The sequence below is a fragment of the Rhinoraja longicauda genome, chromosome 13, assembly GCF_053455715.1.
Source record: "Rhinoraja longicauda isolate Sanriku21f chromosome 13, sRhiLon1.1, whole genome shotgun sequence".
Classification (NCBI taxonomy): domain Eukaryota; kingdom Metazoa; phylum Chordata; class Chondrichthyes; order Rajiformes; family Arhynchobatidae; genus Rhinoraja; species Rhinoraja longicauda.
Genome location: NC_135965.1, coordinates 18,282,054 through 18,295,121, shown reverse-complemented (window position 1 = coordinate 18,295,121; position 13,068 = coordinate 18,282,054). Strand labels below are relative to the sequence as shown.

Below are 13,068 nucleotides of genomic sequence, written 5' to 3'. Positions count from 1 at the left end.
TCATCCGTGGACCTGTTCGGACGGTATGCGAACTGTAGTTGGTCCATGTTGCGAGGAAGGAGGGCACAGATGTGCTTCTTGATTAGTCTCTCGAAGCATTTCATGACAACCGAGGTGAGGGCCACCGGTCGGTAGTCAAATCGCTTTAATAATCTGTGACCAATATCCATTATATTGACTGTGGACAGCAAGGGACGATGTATTAAAGCAAAACTTCAAAATTCAAGTTTAAGTAGTCTCAGTGGCCATCACCAATCTAAGGCAGATTAGAAAAACGTTTAACCCATAATTATTTGATCCGTAATGATGGATTTCAAGGTTGAACCACATATGGGAGAAATTTTGGCTGCAATTAGATAGATAGGCTCATTGAATACATCTTTCTTCCAAAAAGGTACAAAATTAGATATATTAACTTTGATTATTTGTGTTCATAGTTTTTAAACCTAAAGTGATTTTTAATCCATTATGTAAGGACTAATTCAAGTAAAAAAAATATCAGCAAACACTTACCCTCTGAAATAACTGAATTCTTCCAGGTACTTAGCTGATGCTGCCCCAATAAACACTGATGGAATGGTGATTTGTTTAAAAATATCAACTGCAAAACAAGAAAAGGTTTTATAAAATTCAGTGCTGCAAAGAAATGCACTAGTGTATAAATAAGCTCAAATCAAGAAAGTTCATACTGTTAAGTTGTCTCCTCAGGCCTTTCCCAATAGGTTTTCCAATTTGGGAGTGCAACTTTGTTTCATCACAGTGACAGTTTTCAGTCCAGTAGAATATCTTAGCCAATTACCATGAGACAAATTGATTCTTGCTCCCAAATTTAGTGCAGTCATCTTTTTGGACTGAAGAATATATTAATGAGAAAATGTTCATATTCACATTTCTACCTTCCAAACAGTTTATCCAACTTCCCTTCTGTGCTCTCTGTCTGAGCTTAGTTCTCACAGTATCTTTTGAGGATCCTAATGCACGTCTTTTTGTATCTTTTCTTTACCCAGTGTGCTTTTGACAGCAAAGACCGTAAAGTTTATACATGACTAAAATCTACCAATACCGCAGTTTAAGACTTCTCCCCATCAGCCTGTGTGAGATGTTAGAGATGTCAAATGTGTTTTTATCTTAGGTTAAACTCTTTGATTTAATTAATTCACTTAACAGCAAGTGCATCAAGAAGTGTGTGTGTGTGTGCGTGTGTCCGTGTCCGTGTGCGGTCTTCAGAGCCAGCACAGAATTTTGAATAAAAATTCGAACAAACAACTCTGTAGGAAAACTAATATCATAGCTGCCCAAGAAGTGGGGTTAAACGGGTAGGAAGTTGAATAATTTTGCTAGATAATGCATAAAAAAATGCACATCCCCGTGAAATAAAATTCTCGGATCAATTTATGCAGCTGCAAACATGGGTAAGAGGAAGATTGATTACTTTTGCATCTGGGTACAGGAGTATGCCAGGTCATGCTGTTTAATTGGTAGTAACATTTAATTTTTATTGAGAAGGAATTTGAGCCAGAGGAAGTTGTTCATCATTCAGGGAGCAATTCTCTGAGCTCAAGTGCCCTCAGTGTATTCAATGGTAATGATGATTCAAATTTGTATGAGGTTTTGATAAAACCTTAAATTGGGCCAATTTTGCTTTCTGAAATCAGATGAAATACAATGATCTCCCAGTTTAAAAAAATGCAGATCTAAAAAAGGAAGTGAAATTAATATCATTTTGTGGTTATATATCATTTAGAAATAAAAAGGTCCATTTGGTAATAGGACAGCTTTGGTAGAAATGGAAAAGGTGTTCTGCAGGAATGCTGTCTCAACTGATTGCTATTGGGAAGACATACTAATATAATCACAAATAGCTTGGATAGTTTGAAGCTAATTTCTAATGCAAGTGAGTCCAAGTAACAAGTGGGACTGAATTATGACAGCAACGTTTAAATTGTTTAGACAGGCAAGGAATTAAGGAATATAGAGCAGATGGAATTAATTAAAATTGATAACAGGTACTATGGGCTGAAAAGCCTGTTCTTGTGCTGTACTGTTCTATACACTCTGGAATCAGGGGAAGCACAACCAACATGCAATGAAATAGAGGTACCATAAAGATAATGTAGATTTTATGATACACCCACATCAAAAGTTTTGTAAACGAGTCTGCAAAAGAATATATCAAGTTTGCTCATCTATGTACTAAAGCTCTTGTTTGTTTGTTTGTTTGTTTGTTTGTTTGTTTGTTTGTTCCTGAACTACAGCCAAAACGGTACACGATAGCGTGACAATTTTAGGCCCACCTTACTCACCATCGTTCCTTTGGTGCGAATGGAAGAAGTTTAATTGAAATTGGTATTATATTTTTTAAGTTATTCACATTTTAAAGTTTAAATCTATCTCCTAGGGAGGGAGAGGGGGTGGAGGAGGGAGGGCAGGGGGGAGGGGTAGAGGGAGGGGAGGAGGGAGGGGGATGGGAGATGGGAAGGGGGCAGGGGAGGGAGAGGGAGGAGGGAGAGGGAGGAGGGAGAGGGAGAGGGAGGAGGGAGGAGGGAGGGGAGGAGGGAGGAGAGGAGGGAGGGGAGCAGGGAGAGGAGCAGGAAGAGGAAGAGGGAGGGAAGGAGGGAGGGGAGGAGGGAGGGGGAGGGGGCAGAGGGGATGGGGGAGTTGTGGAGGAGAGGGTGCTGCACCAATGCAGGAGAGATTTGGGTCCAACGGGTCCACTTGGTCTAGTAAATTCTAAAACCTGTGCAAGATCATCTACCATTTCACCTCTCAGGTACATGTCAAGTGCATTAGATTTTAGTTTAGGGAACTGATGCAAAGACATTACTTGTTGGCAAGAGATCCTCTCCTCCAGAGAATTTTAAACTCCAAATTCATAAATTACAGATTTTAACGATGCTAAAACAGTTTATTTCAAAACTATGATTGTCACTCACAAATCTTTATTGATAGTGCTCGAAAATTATAAATCTTCCCAACATATCACATCTTTCTGATAGTGTGATGACCAGAACTGCACACAATACCTCCAAGTATTGCCCAACCAACGTTGTGTAAACTTTTAACCCCCACTTTTACATCCCATGCCCCAACTTATGAAAGCAAGCAAGCCATCTGCCTTCTTCACCACCCTATCAATCAGTGTTGCCATCTTCAGGGAACTGTAGACTTGGACCCCAAGATTCTCTTGTTCCTCAACATTCCTTAGTACATTACAATTAATCACCTACATCTTACCCCTATTTGACTTCCTAAAATGTATTGCCTCACACTTGTCAGGATTAAATTCCATCAGCCAATGTTCTTCACAACTATCTATCCGATCTATATCTTGCCATAGCCCCGAATAACATTCCTGCCTCTTCACACCAGCAACTTTCATATTTTCAGCTAGGTTGATAATCATATGTACTACATTCTGATCTGAATAGTTCACATATCACAAGCACTAAACACATATCACAAGCACTAAAGGGCCCAGCACCAATTCCTGCAGTATGCCACACATCACAAACTTCCAATCAGAAAAAACATCATTACCATCTACCTTCCATTACCAAGTCAATTTTAGATCTGACGAGCCAGCTCACTATCGATTTAAGGCACCTTATCAATCTTGACCAGCCCATCATGTGGAGCCTTATCAAACTAAAGTCCATGTCGGCATCTACTGTCCTGTCTTCAATCTCCTTTGTTATCTCCTCAAAACACAATCAAATTAGTGAGGGAGGATTTCCCTGCACAAAACTATGGTTCAAGGGTTCTTTATTATCACATGTACCAAGTTACAGTGAAATTCTTTTATGGAATGGTGACCATTCCTAATCCATTCCTGTCCTCTCAAATGAACATGAATCCTGTCCCTCAGAGTTTTCTCCAATTATTTCCCTACCACTGATGCCAGAATCAGTAACCTGTCATTACCTAGCTTATTTTTACTGTCCTTCTTTTAAAAATTGATAATTAACTGTACATTGAATCAATCAACTGGTCAGATAAATTTAAAAAACTTCCAAACCACGAGTATAATCCTCATTTATAAAATTAAATATTTATTGCTGCAGATATTTTTTTAAAGTACATAAATGCAGTTTGCAATTTTTTGCATGTGGTTGCAAACTATATGGACAAATAATCAATTTTAAGTTGAATTTAGTTATAAGGGAATTGAGGAATAAATTCTCGATCCTATTATTTATTGGGGTTTTTCCTTCCTATGTGCACGGTATATATTTGTAGAGCTGATAAATTGTGACAAATCACAATTGGGATCAATCAGTTGGATTGAATGAAACTACATTTCTGTTCTGCACGAAACACAAGATCTTGGAGGAACTCACCGAGTCAGGCAGCATTTGGGGAGGGAATGGACAGGCAATATTTTGGGTTGGGACCATTCTTCAGACTGTAGATGGGTCTGAAGAAGAGTCCCGACCCAAAATGTCATCTGTCCATTCCCTTCCTAGATGCCGCCCGACCTGATGTTCCTCCAGCACTTTGTGTTTTGCTCCAGATTCCAGCATCTGTAATCTCTTGTGTGTCCTTCCTGAATGGTGCTCTCTGGAGACTTCTTTTCTACCACTTATTCCTCAAAGCAAGGCAGAAAGTACTTAATTACTGTAATGATGGCATCTAGTGTTGGCCAAATTTAACTTTTACCTGCTAAGAAAGTGTTTGTGTTGGTGCAGAGCAGAAATTCATTATGTACCATTTGCAATATAAATTGAATGAAATGTCTGAACTTTACAAAGTTAACTCAGATTCCACCTGCCAGGATCATGTGTTCCAGTTTTGATGGCCTGCTGGCCCAGGCAAACTTTTGTCCACTCATTATATCTGGAATGCCAGAGAAAAGACAATTCTCTATGTCTCTATGTCTCTAAATTACCAACTGAATTGTCATGCAATCTGAATTTTTTATTTTTCCAAAGGATTGCTTAGCTTTGATTAGCGATTATAATTCAATTTAAAGCAGGTCAAACAATATTCATAGTAGAATTTCAGCCACAATAGCAACACGGTGGCACAGCAGTTAGAGCTGCTGCCTCACTGCGCCAGAGATCCGGGTTCGATCCCATCTTTGTGTACTGTCTGTGTGGAGTTTGCACATTCGTCCTGTGACCGTGTGGGTTTTCTATGGGTGTTCTGGCCCCCTCCCACATCCCAAACGCGTGTGGTTTTCTAGATTATTTAGCCTCTATAAATTGCCTCCAATGTGTCGAGAATAAGAAAGTGGGATAATATGGAGCTAATATGAATGGGTGATCAGTAGCCAGTGTGAACTCCGTTGACCAAAAAGACTATTTCCATGCTGTATCTAAAAACTCTAAACTAAACAACCGTGAAGGTGCAGTATAAATGTATGCTATTACTTGGAAATAACTTAAAATTGGGATGTACAAGCAATTGCTAATAATTCTGTTCTAATTACTTTCCAGCTAATACCAGAATAACAGTGCGTGTACTGTAAAAATACTTATTTTTGTTTTGCCTAGGATGACTTAAAAGGGATTGGTGCTAATTTCAGCACCATGTTGCTTCTTTTTTTCTTTTGAAAGCATTGAGGAAGTCTAACTTTCAGGAAATAGATGTCAAAAAGTGCAGAAGCAATATCCTGTGCAACCAGGTTTCCTGTATCCGTATAGATTCCACTTGATCTAATACTTTGAACACAAAGCCTTCTTTATAGTAGTGAATACTTCATCTGTTTCCTAAAATATAAATGGATAACACTGAGCAACTCCTTGAGGGTTGGGGAAGGGATCTGTGCAATTTACGCATGAATAGTTGCCCACGGCCTCATTTTCTTTCAAATCCAAAACATGTTTTTCAACTGCATGAGAAAAGCTGAATAGAGGTACAAAAAAGACCTAATCTCTTAATTTGCATCAGCTCTGTATGTATATTTAACAAAATAAGTTGCTCAGAACATGTTATACAATCTTTTAATATAAAAAGCTGGCAAAACATGCAAATGAAGGTGTTTTGTGGCAGTAAGGAAATTTAAATTTTTGTTGATTATTGGAAAATTGAATGACTAACGAGATAATTTAGAAGGAATTTTAAAAATGCAATATAATTTAGAGCAATGCAAATGTACTGTGCCAATTTGTCAAAACAATAACATTAGAGAAACATCAGCTTCATGTTACACGCCTGTGAAATCTATGAGGCAGAAATCTAAGAAATAAAGGTGTACAGAAATAATTTTCAAAGGAAAATATTAAACGATGCAAATTTTTTGTGGACCAGAGGTTCATGCCAAGATCACTCTGAACAATGGATGCAAAAACCTTGCAAGGTAATGCAATTTAATCTTAGCAGATTGAAGAAAAATAACCTTCTGGGAATACACGAGTACAAATCCCTTACAAACCAGTTTGAGTTGTAAGATGCAGAGAATATATTTGGTAAAAACAATCCTGAAAGTCAAACGTGTTTTCAAAATGATTGTTGGAATGCGAATGGCATTTGAATTCATGTTGAGATTAAAGTATAACCAGGATGCAATGAAGTACAACAGCCAGTGTAGAATTCTTTGGGTTAAAGAAAAGGAACACTGAGAAAAGATTTTCCAGCTACTCTGGAAAAACAACAGCAGTCACAATATCCCTTAATTACAAGATCCAAATCCAAGTTTCCCAGTTTTATAAATCTTAAATATATTTTAAATTTGTTTTGTAAATACTGAGTATTTATTATCCAAATCTAAAAGTAAACTAACTTTCCATTTTTAAATGAAATTTAAACGCAGCAGATATGGAAAATTGAAATAAACTGAGGATGCCTGACAATTACATTAAACATTTCAGATTTTAGTTTTATTTGTAATAAATGGGAAATTTCTGGGATTTTTGTTTGAACATTTGCAATACTAAGGCATCTTCTGGTTCAAATTAACTTGCCGCACAAAGTAATTTAGGATGCCTTCACAATGGAACAAGGAAAGAAAAATCACAATGTTCTTAGTCGCCAGAATAAGACTGAACGAGAATACAGTTTGGTTCTGTTTATTTATGTACAATATTTTATCATAGTAGCACTGCAGCTGGAGATGTGACCCCACAGACCCGTAGTCAAGATTTAATCCTAACTTTCGGAGATCTCTGTGTGCAATTGCATGTTCTCCTGTGACTGTGTGGGATAAGTTAAGAGTTTAATTGTCACATGTACTGACATTAGAAGAAATGAAATTCTTACTTGCAGCAGCAGATAAAGCCTATAAACACAATAAAATCTAATAAACAAAAATTCAAATTAATAACTACAATACTAGTGAAAAACAAAAGCCAAAGTCGTCACTGCAACTAAAGACAGTCCAAGAAGTTTATAGTTGAGGTGAGTGTTCAAGAGCCTGAAGGTTCTTGGGAAGAATTTGGTGGTCACAGTTTTCGGACTCCTAAATCATCTTTCCAATGGTAGGAGTGAAATGAGAGCATGGCCAGAATGATATAGGTCTGCCCAACCAATTGTTCAAACGCTTTTGATTGCAACTTGCAACATGCACCTTCATTTAGTTCAACAAAGAAACTGACAAGTTACTAAAGAACCTTTTTGAAGCAGAGCTTCCTTTTGAACCCTTCAATGATGGAGAAGTTAGTACCAATGATGGACTGGACAGAGTCTACCACTCCCTGGTTAACCCTGATTTTTCTGGTTTGCTACCATGTCCCAATTGTTGATTGTTAGTCTAATTGGCAGCGTAAATTATCCTGAGTGTAAGGGGGGTTTGGAGAATCAAACGGTTGTTAAGAGGAATGTGAGAAAGAAAAAATAGGTCACAGGACAATATTGGGGAAATGGGATTGCTTGGAGAAATGGTATTGACGAGAGGAACCAAATGGTCTTTATATCATGAGAAATATGAAATCAAAAATCTAGTGTTGGTAATGGTTCTATTTTACCCCCAGTTCTTCCAGTTACACCTACTGCTTACTACACTGAAAACATATGAGACAGAAGAAGTTTGTGCATGGGACAAGGGTCAGAGGAATGGTAAAAAGGGAAGCACAGTCATAGAATTATAGAATTAAAAACAAAGCGCCGAGTTTGAGGCAGGAACAAACGCAAACACTGGAGAGTCAGCATCTAATACAGGCATCCAAAGTCAACAGATAAGAGACACAGGCTCTGAACTCAAAAGAACTGAAGATTAGAGGGACAAGCATAATGATCAAATAAGTAAAGCAGAAAGATTGTCTTTGTTCTTTTGGGACCAACATACAAAACGTAGACAACGGATCTGGTCAAACTGATACCCTAGAAATATGTCGAAATGTCTTTCAGCAGAGAAATCTGGGAGTGATCTTGCATTCACAAAAATGTTAACTCTTTCCTCACTTCTCAGAGAAAAAATATATATCGCACCAGGAAAAGTCCCATGTATAAATTAAAAGTTACTTCAGAAGCAGCACCCTCCATGTCTTTTCATCTGCCAAACCCGCACGTAACAACATATCACAATGCAACTTATGAACACACAAAATATAATCTGCAAATGTCTTAAATTCAAAATATTAGCCCGTGATCTAAATGAGGGAGATATATCCCCCAGTTTCTCCAGTGTCTTAAATATTTAAACAATAATAAAGCTGGTGGAAAATGAGTCAATCTGGTACCTATCTGATGCCATTATGTCATAAGTATACCAAGAGGGCAGGTACAGTAAAAAAATATATGAAGGTCATTGAATCCACTTTGCTCTCCCACACAACGCACTGATTATCAGAGTCAAACTGTGGGGTTGCAGACTCAGTGGGTTGAAGGTCACATTTCTAGCCTGTATGAATCGGAGTAACAAAATTGATCTGTTAAAGCTTCTCTGGATAGGAAAAGAATGAAAAAGATTGTCAATAGTTAATGTGGGTCTTTTCCACATCCAGACAAAGTAAACTATATGGGGGAAAGTGGTGAGGAGGAAAGAAGACAGAGGAATTAAATGAATTAATTTTTGTCAGCCTTAAAAGAAAAAGATTTTGAAAACTCCCCAAAATAGTGGTGCAGGGATAGGTGCTAGATCCTGACAGCAATGATTTGAATGAGGGGAATCCGATGTAATATATCCACGCCCGATGAGAATACAAAGCTGGGTGGCCCTAAGGATAACACAGAGCAATGGTTTCCACAGACATTGGCATATTATGAATGGACGAAGATGCAACAGATGGAATATGGTAGTAAAAGTGCAAGGCAATCCACTCAGGTAGAACAAGTTAAAACTTGAGTATTTTCATTTGTGATTAAAGACAAAGGTATTGGGATTCAGAGCAATTTTGGTTTCCTTGCACATGAATCACTAAAAGTTAACATGCAGGATGAGCAAGTAATTAGGAAAGCACACAATGAGTGCAAGAGTCAAAATGATTTACTCCAATTATATAGAATATGTTGAAACAAAAAACTGACCTTGAAACCTTGACCTTGAATATTTATATGAGACTATAAAGGAGACTATTTTGCGACAGAGGGAGTGTGGAAGATTGCTTTCTGGGATGGCAGGTTATTGTACTAAAGAAAGATTAGCAGATTGATCCTCCCATGTTTAGAACAGAGGTGATCTCATTGAAATGTACATTCCTCTTGGCCAGGGTTTAACTGGGTAGATGCCATGATCTTGTTTCTCCTGCCTGTGCAGTCTAAGATTGATGATCATTGTCTCAATGGACAGGTTACTCAAGACTAAGAAATTATTTCACCTAGAGTTTGAATCGTTCGAATTCCACATTCGAACGGGCTGTAAAGGTTTGGTCACTGAGTGCATTCAAAATAAAGATGGAGCCATTTTCGGTTATTGAGGGAATCAAGAGAAATGGGATTGGCGCAGGAAAACAAAAACAGAGAGAGACATGATGCTATGGACGGTGCCTAGCAGAAGGAGCAGAATAGCCTCCTACTGCTTTGTTTACTTACATTATGTTCTGTAGTAATTCCACTCCGGATGCATGGCAGCCAATCTGTACCATGCTTTACTCTTCCCATTGCTTTCTACCCTTCAGTGAAGAAGGGACTTTTCTGATTAATGTAAGTAGGTCTGTGATAACCTCTCGAATTCCCTTTTATATTACATTGACTGCATGGACAGAGTGTGAGCCTTCTGACCAACAGCATCCTAGAAAGGCCAGTCCCAATTTCTCCTGAGATACATTTGTGCACTCCTAGCAGAATTCAAAGCGCAATAATCTGGATCAGATATCCTGACCCTTTTATGTTTTCTGTAACTCTACAGTCTGCTACTATTGTCCCAGCCAAGACCAGCCAACGGTTCATGGACTTGGACTCCTTCCACTGTGCATTGATTTACATTTAACTGCCTACTTACCATCATTGGACCCCATACTAATAAGATCATCAGAATCAACATTGTATACAATAGCAGCTTTGTATCCAGCTCGCTGAGCATTCAAAACCTAAGGGGGCAAAAAAAATAACAGGAAGGTTAAACTGCACATCTGAACAACATCTCTGTCCAATTATTAACCAGAGTTAATTGAAGTTAAATAATCAGTCAGTAACATCAGAATTCACTTTCTCACCCAAACATAATGATTTTTGCTCAACACACACAGTACTGAAAGTACATTCATACTGAAAGTTCCCATTGTACATCAGGTTGATCAGTCTCCCCAGTAACTCTGAATGTTGAACACTCCACCCTACCAGCTAGAACTTATGGCATATAACATTCATCAAGGCAGTGCTTTTGCACTGGGATTTACAACCTGTTCCCCATTATATCGTTGATAAATATTGATTCTTTGGAACACAATATAACATTGTGTTCAGTATTAAAATATAAATCTGAACAAATCTGTTACTTGTAGAGCAGGTGTACAACCAGAGTCGAGCTCCAAAGTGTCTAAATGTACACCTCTACCAGAAAGAACTACAGTCAAAATATTGTCACATCTTATAGTTTGTGAGTAGATTAGATTTAAGAAATTACAGAGTTTATTTTTCAACAATGCAAAAAATTGTTGTTTTTAAAAAAAAAGTTAATGGTCCTCCGTCGGCCACATGGCCTGCTTGATAGAGTACGGCATGGGTGGCAATAATAGCCACCAGATCAGCATGGGTCAACAATGACAATGGAACCCAGTGCCTACCCACTGAGAGGGCTTCCCCACACAATCTGCAAGGATCTCAGTGATAGTTTTATTCCTTTACTGTGACCAAAATCAGAAACCTGACAAAAAAATGAGCATCAATACTATCATTTTTTTATACATTGAACAAAAAATTGTTAGAGGAAGATTATTTTATTTCTTCAATAAAATCACCTTCATATCACATAACATGTCAAGAGTCAAGAGGGTTTAATTATCATATGTGCCAGAAACAGAACAATAAAATTCTCGCTTGCCATAGCTTTACAGGTCCATTAATGCAACAACACACAAATGAACATAATAATCAATAATACAATAAATTAGTAACGATAATATGGGTGACCATAATAGAGCAAAATCAAAGCCCAAGAGCCACCAAAAACACAATCCATAGAAGATCATGATTTCCAAGGAAGTGATTAGTGTTGTGCAGTGACCAAGAGCCTGATGGTGTCTGGAAGAAGCGTCCCCAACTTTCTTCCTGATGGTAGTAGCGAAATGAAAGCATGGCCAGAGTGGTGTGGGACGTTGATGATATTGGCCATCTTTTTGAGGCAGTATCTCCTTTAGATGGCAGGACAGTCAGTAGCAATGACGTATAGGGTAATGGCTACCACTCCCCTTAGCCTCCTTCATTCCTGGGTATTCATGTTACCAAACCAGGCAATGATCCAACCAGTCAATATGCTCCCTACCATATGTCTGTAAAAGTTTGATAGAGTATTCAGCGAAATACCAAATCTCCTCATCCTAAATCTACCAAATCTCCTCATCCTAAATCTACCAAATCTCCTCAATATTCCATGGAGATAGAAGCTGTGATGAGCTTTTTTTGTTATTGCATCAATGTGCTGGGCCCATGACACATCTTCAGAGATATGCACATCAAAGGACTTGAAGCTGTTGACTCTCCCCACTACCTTCCCATCGATGAAGACAGGTTCGTGGATCTCTAGCTTTCTCTTCCTGAAGTCAACAATCAGCTCCTTGGTCTTGCTGATGTTGAGAGCAAGATGGTTATTCTAGCACCAGTCAGATTATCAATTTCCCTCCTATACTCTGACATCATTAGCCATCATTCATACAATAATGGTAGTATTGTCTGTGAATTTAAAGATGGCATTGGAACAGTGTTTGGCTACAGTCGTGGGTACAGAGAGTAGAGCAAGGGAGCACACATCCTTGAGAATCTCCTGCATTGATGGTTATTGAGTAGAAAGTATTGCTCCCAATTTGTACTGATTATGGTCTGAAGATGTCAAAGATTCAATTACATAGGGATCAGCAGAGATCCAGTTCTCAGAATATGATAAGTTTGGAGGAGATGATGAATGTTGATTGCTGAGCTCAACAGTGAGTTGTTAATGCACCACAACCGGACATACATATTCTTATTGTCCAAGTAGTCCACTGCAGTGTGGAGAGCCAACAACATCGCATACCCTACTGATCTGTTGTGGCAGCAGGCAAATTGTAGTGGATTCATGTCCTTACTAAGGCAGAAGTTGATATGCGTCATAACCAACCTCTCATAGCACTTCACCATGAACATTAGCACCAACGGGTCAGTAGTCATTGAGGCACGTCACCTTACTTTTCTTGAGCACTAATATTATTGATGTCCTTTTAAAGGAGGTGGAGACCTTGGACTTAGTAAAAGAGTTGAAGATGTCCCCATAAACTCCAGCCTGTTAATCCGTTTAAGAACTTGGCCAGGACATGAAGTTTAATTTTTTTTTAAAACCATTACTATTGAAATTGCAAATTATATTCCTTAAGAAGTTTATTAAAGAAACTGTGACAGACTAGACTCAATTACTTGCATCTACAGCTAAATGAGCCCAAAATAAAATGACAACAGAAAATGCGGGGAAACTCAGATAGTCAGTCAGAATCTTTGGACAAAGAAACAGTTTACGTTTCAAATTAAAAGCCCTTTATCAGAACATCAGGCACATCTGACCTG

General features: G+C 38.3%; 1 protein-coding gene across 1 annotated transcript in view; it reads right to left on the bottom strand.

Moving 5' to 3' along the window:
• Positions 1-13,068, bottom strand: part of rnf13 (ring finger protein 13) — a 190,037-nt gene that overhangs the window by 71,702 nt on the left and 105,267 nt on the right. The window contains exons 5-6 of the mRNA XM_078410455.1: positions 10,316-10,403; positions 514-601 (exon numbers count right to left, since the gene is read on the bottom strand). Of these exons, the coding sequence (XP_078266581.1) occupies positions 514-601; positions 10,316-10,403 (176 nt within the window). The remainder of the gene's footprint in view (positions 1-513; positions 602-10,315; positions 10,404-13,068) is intronic.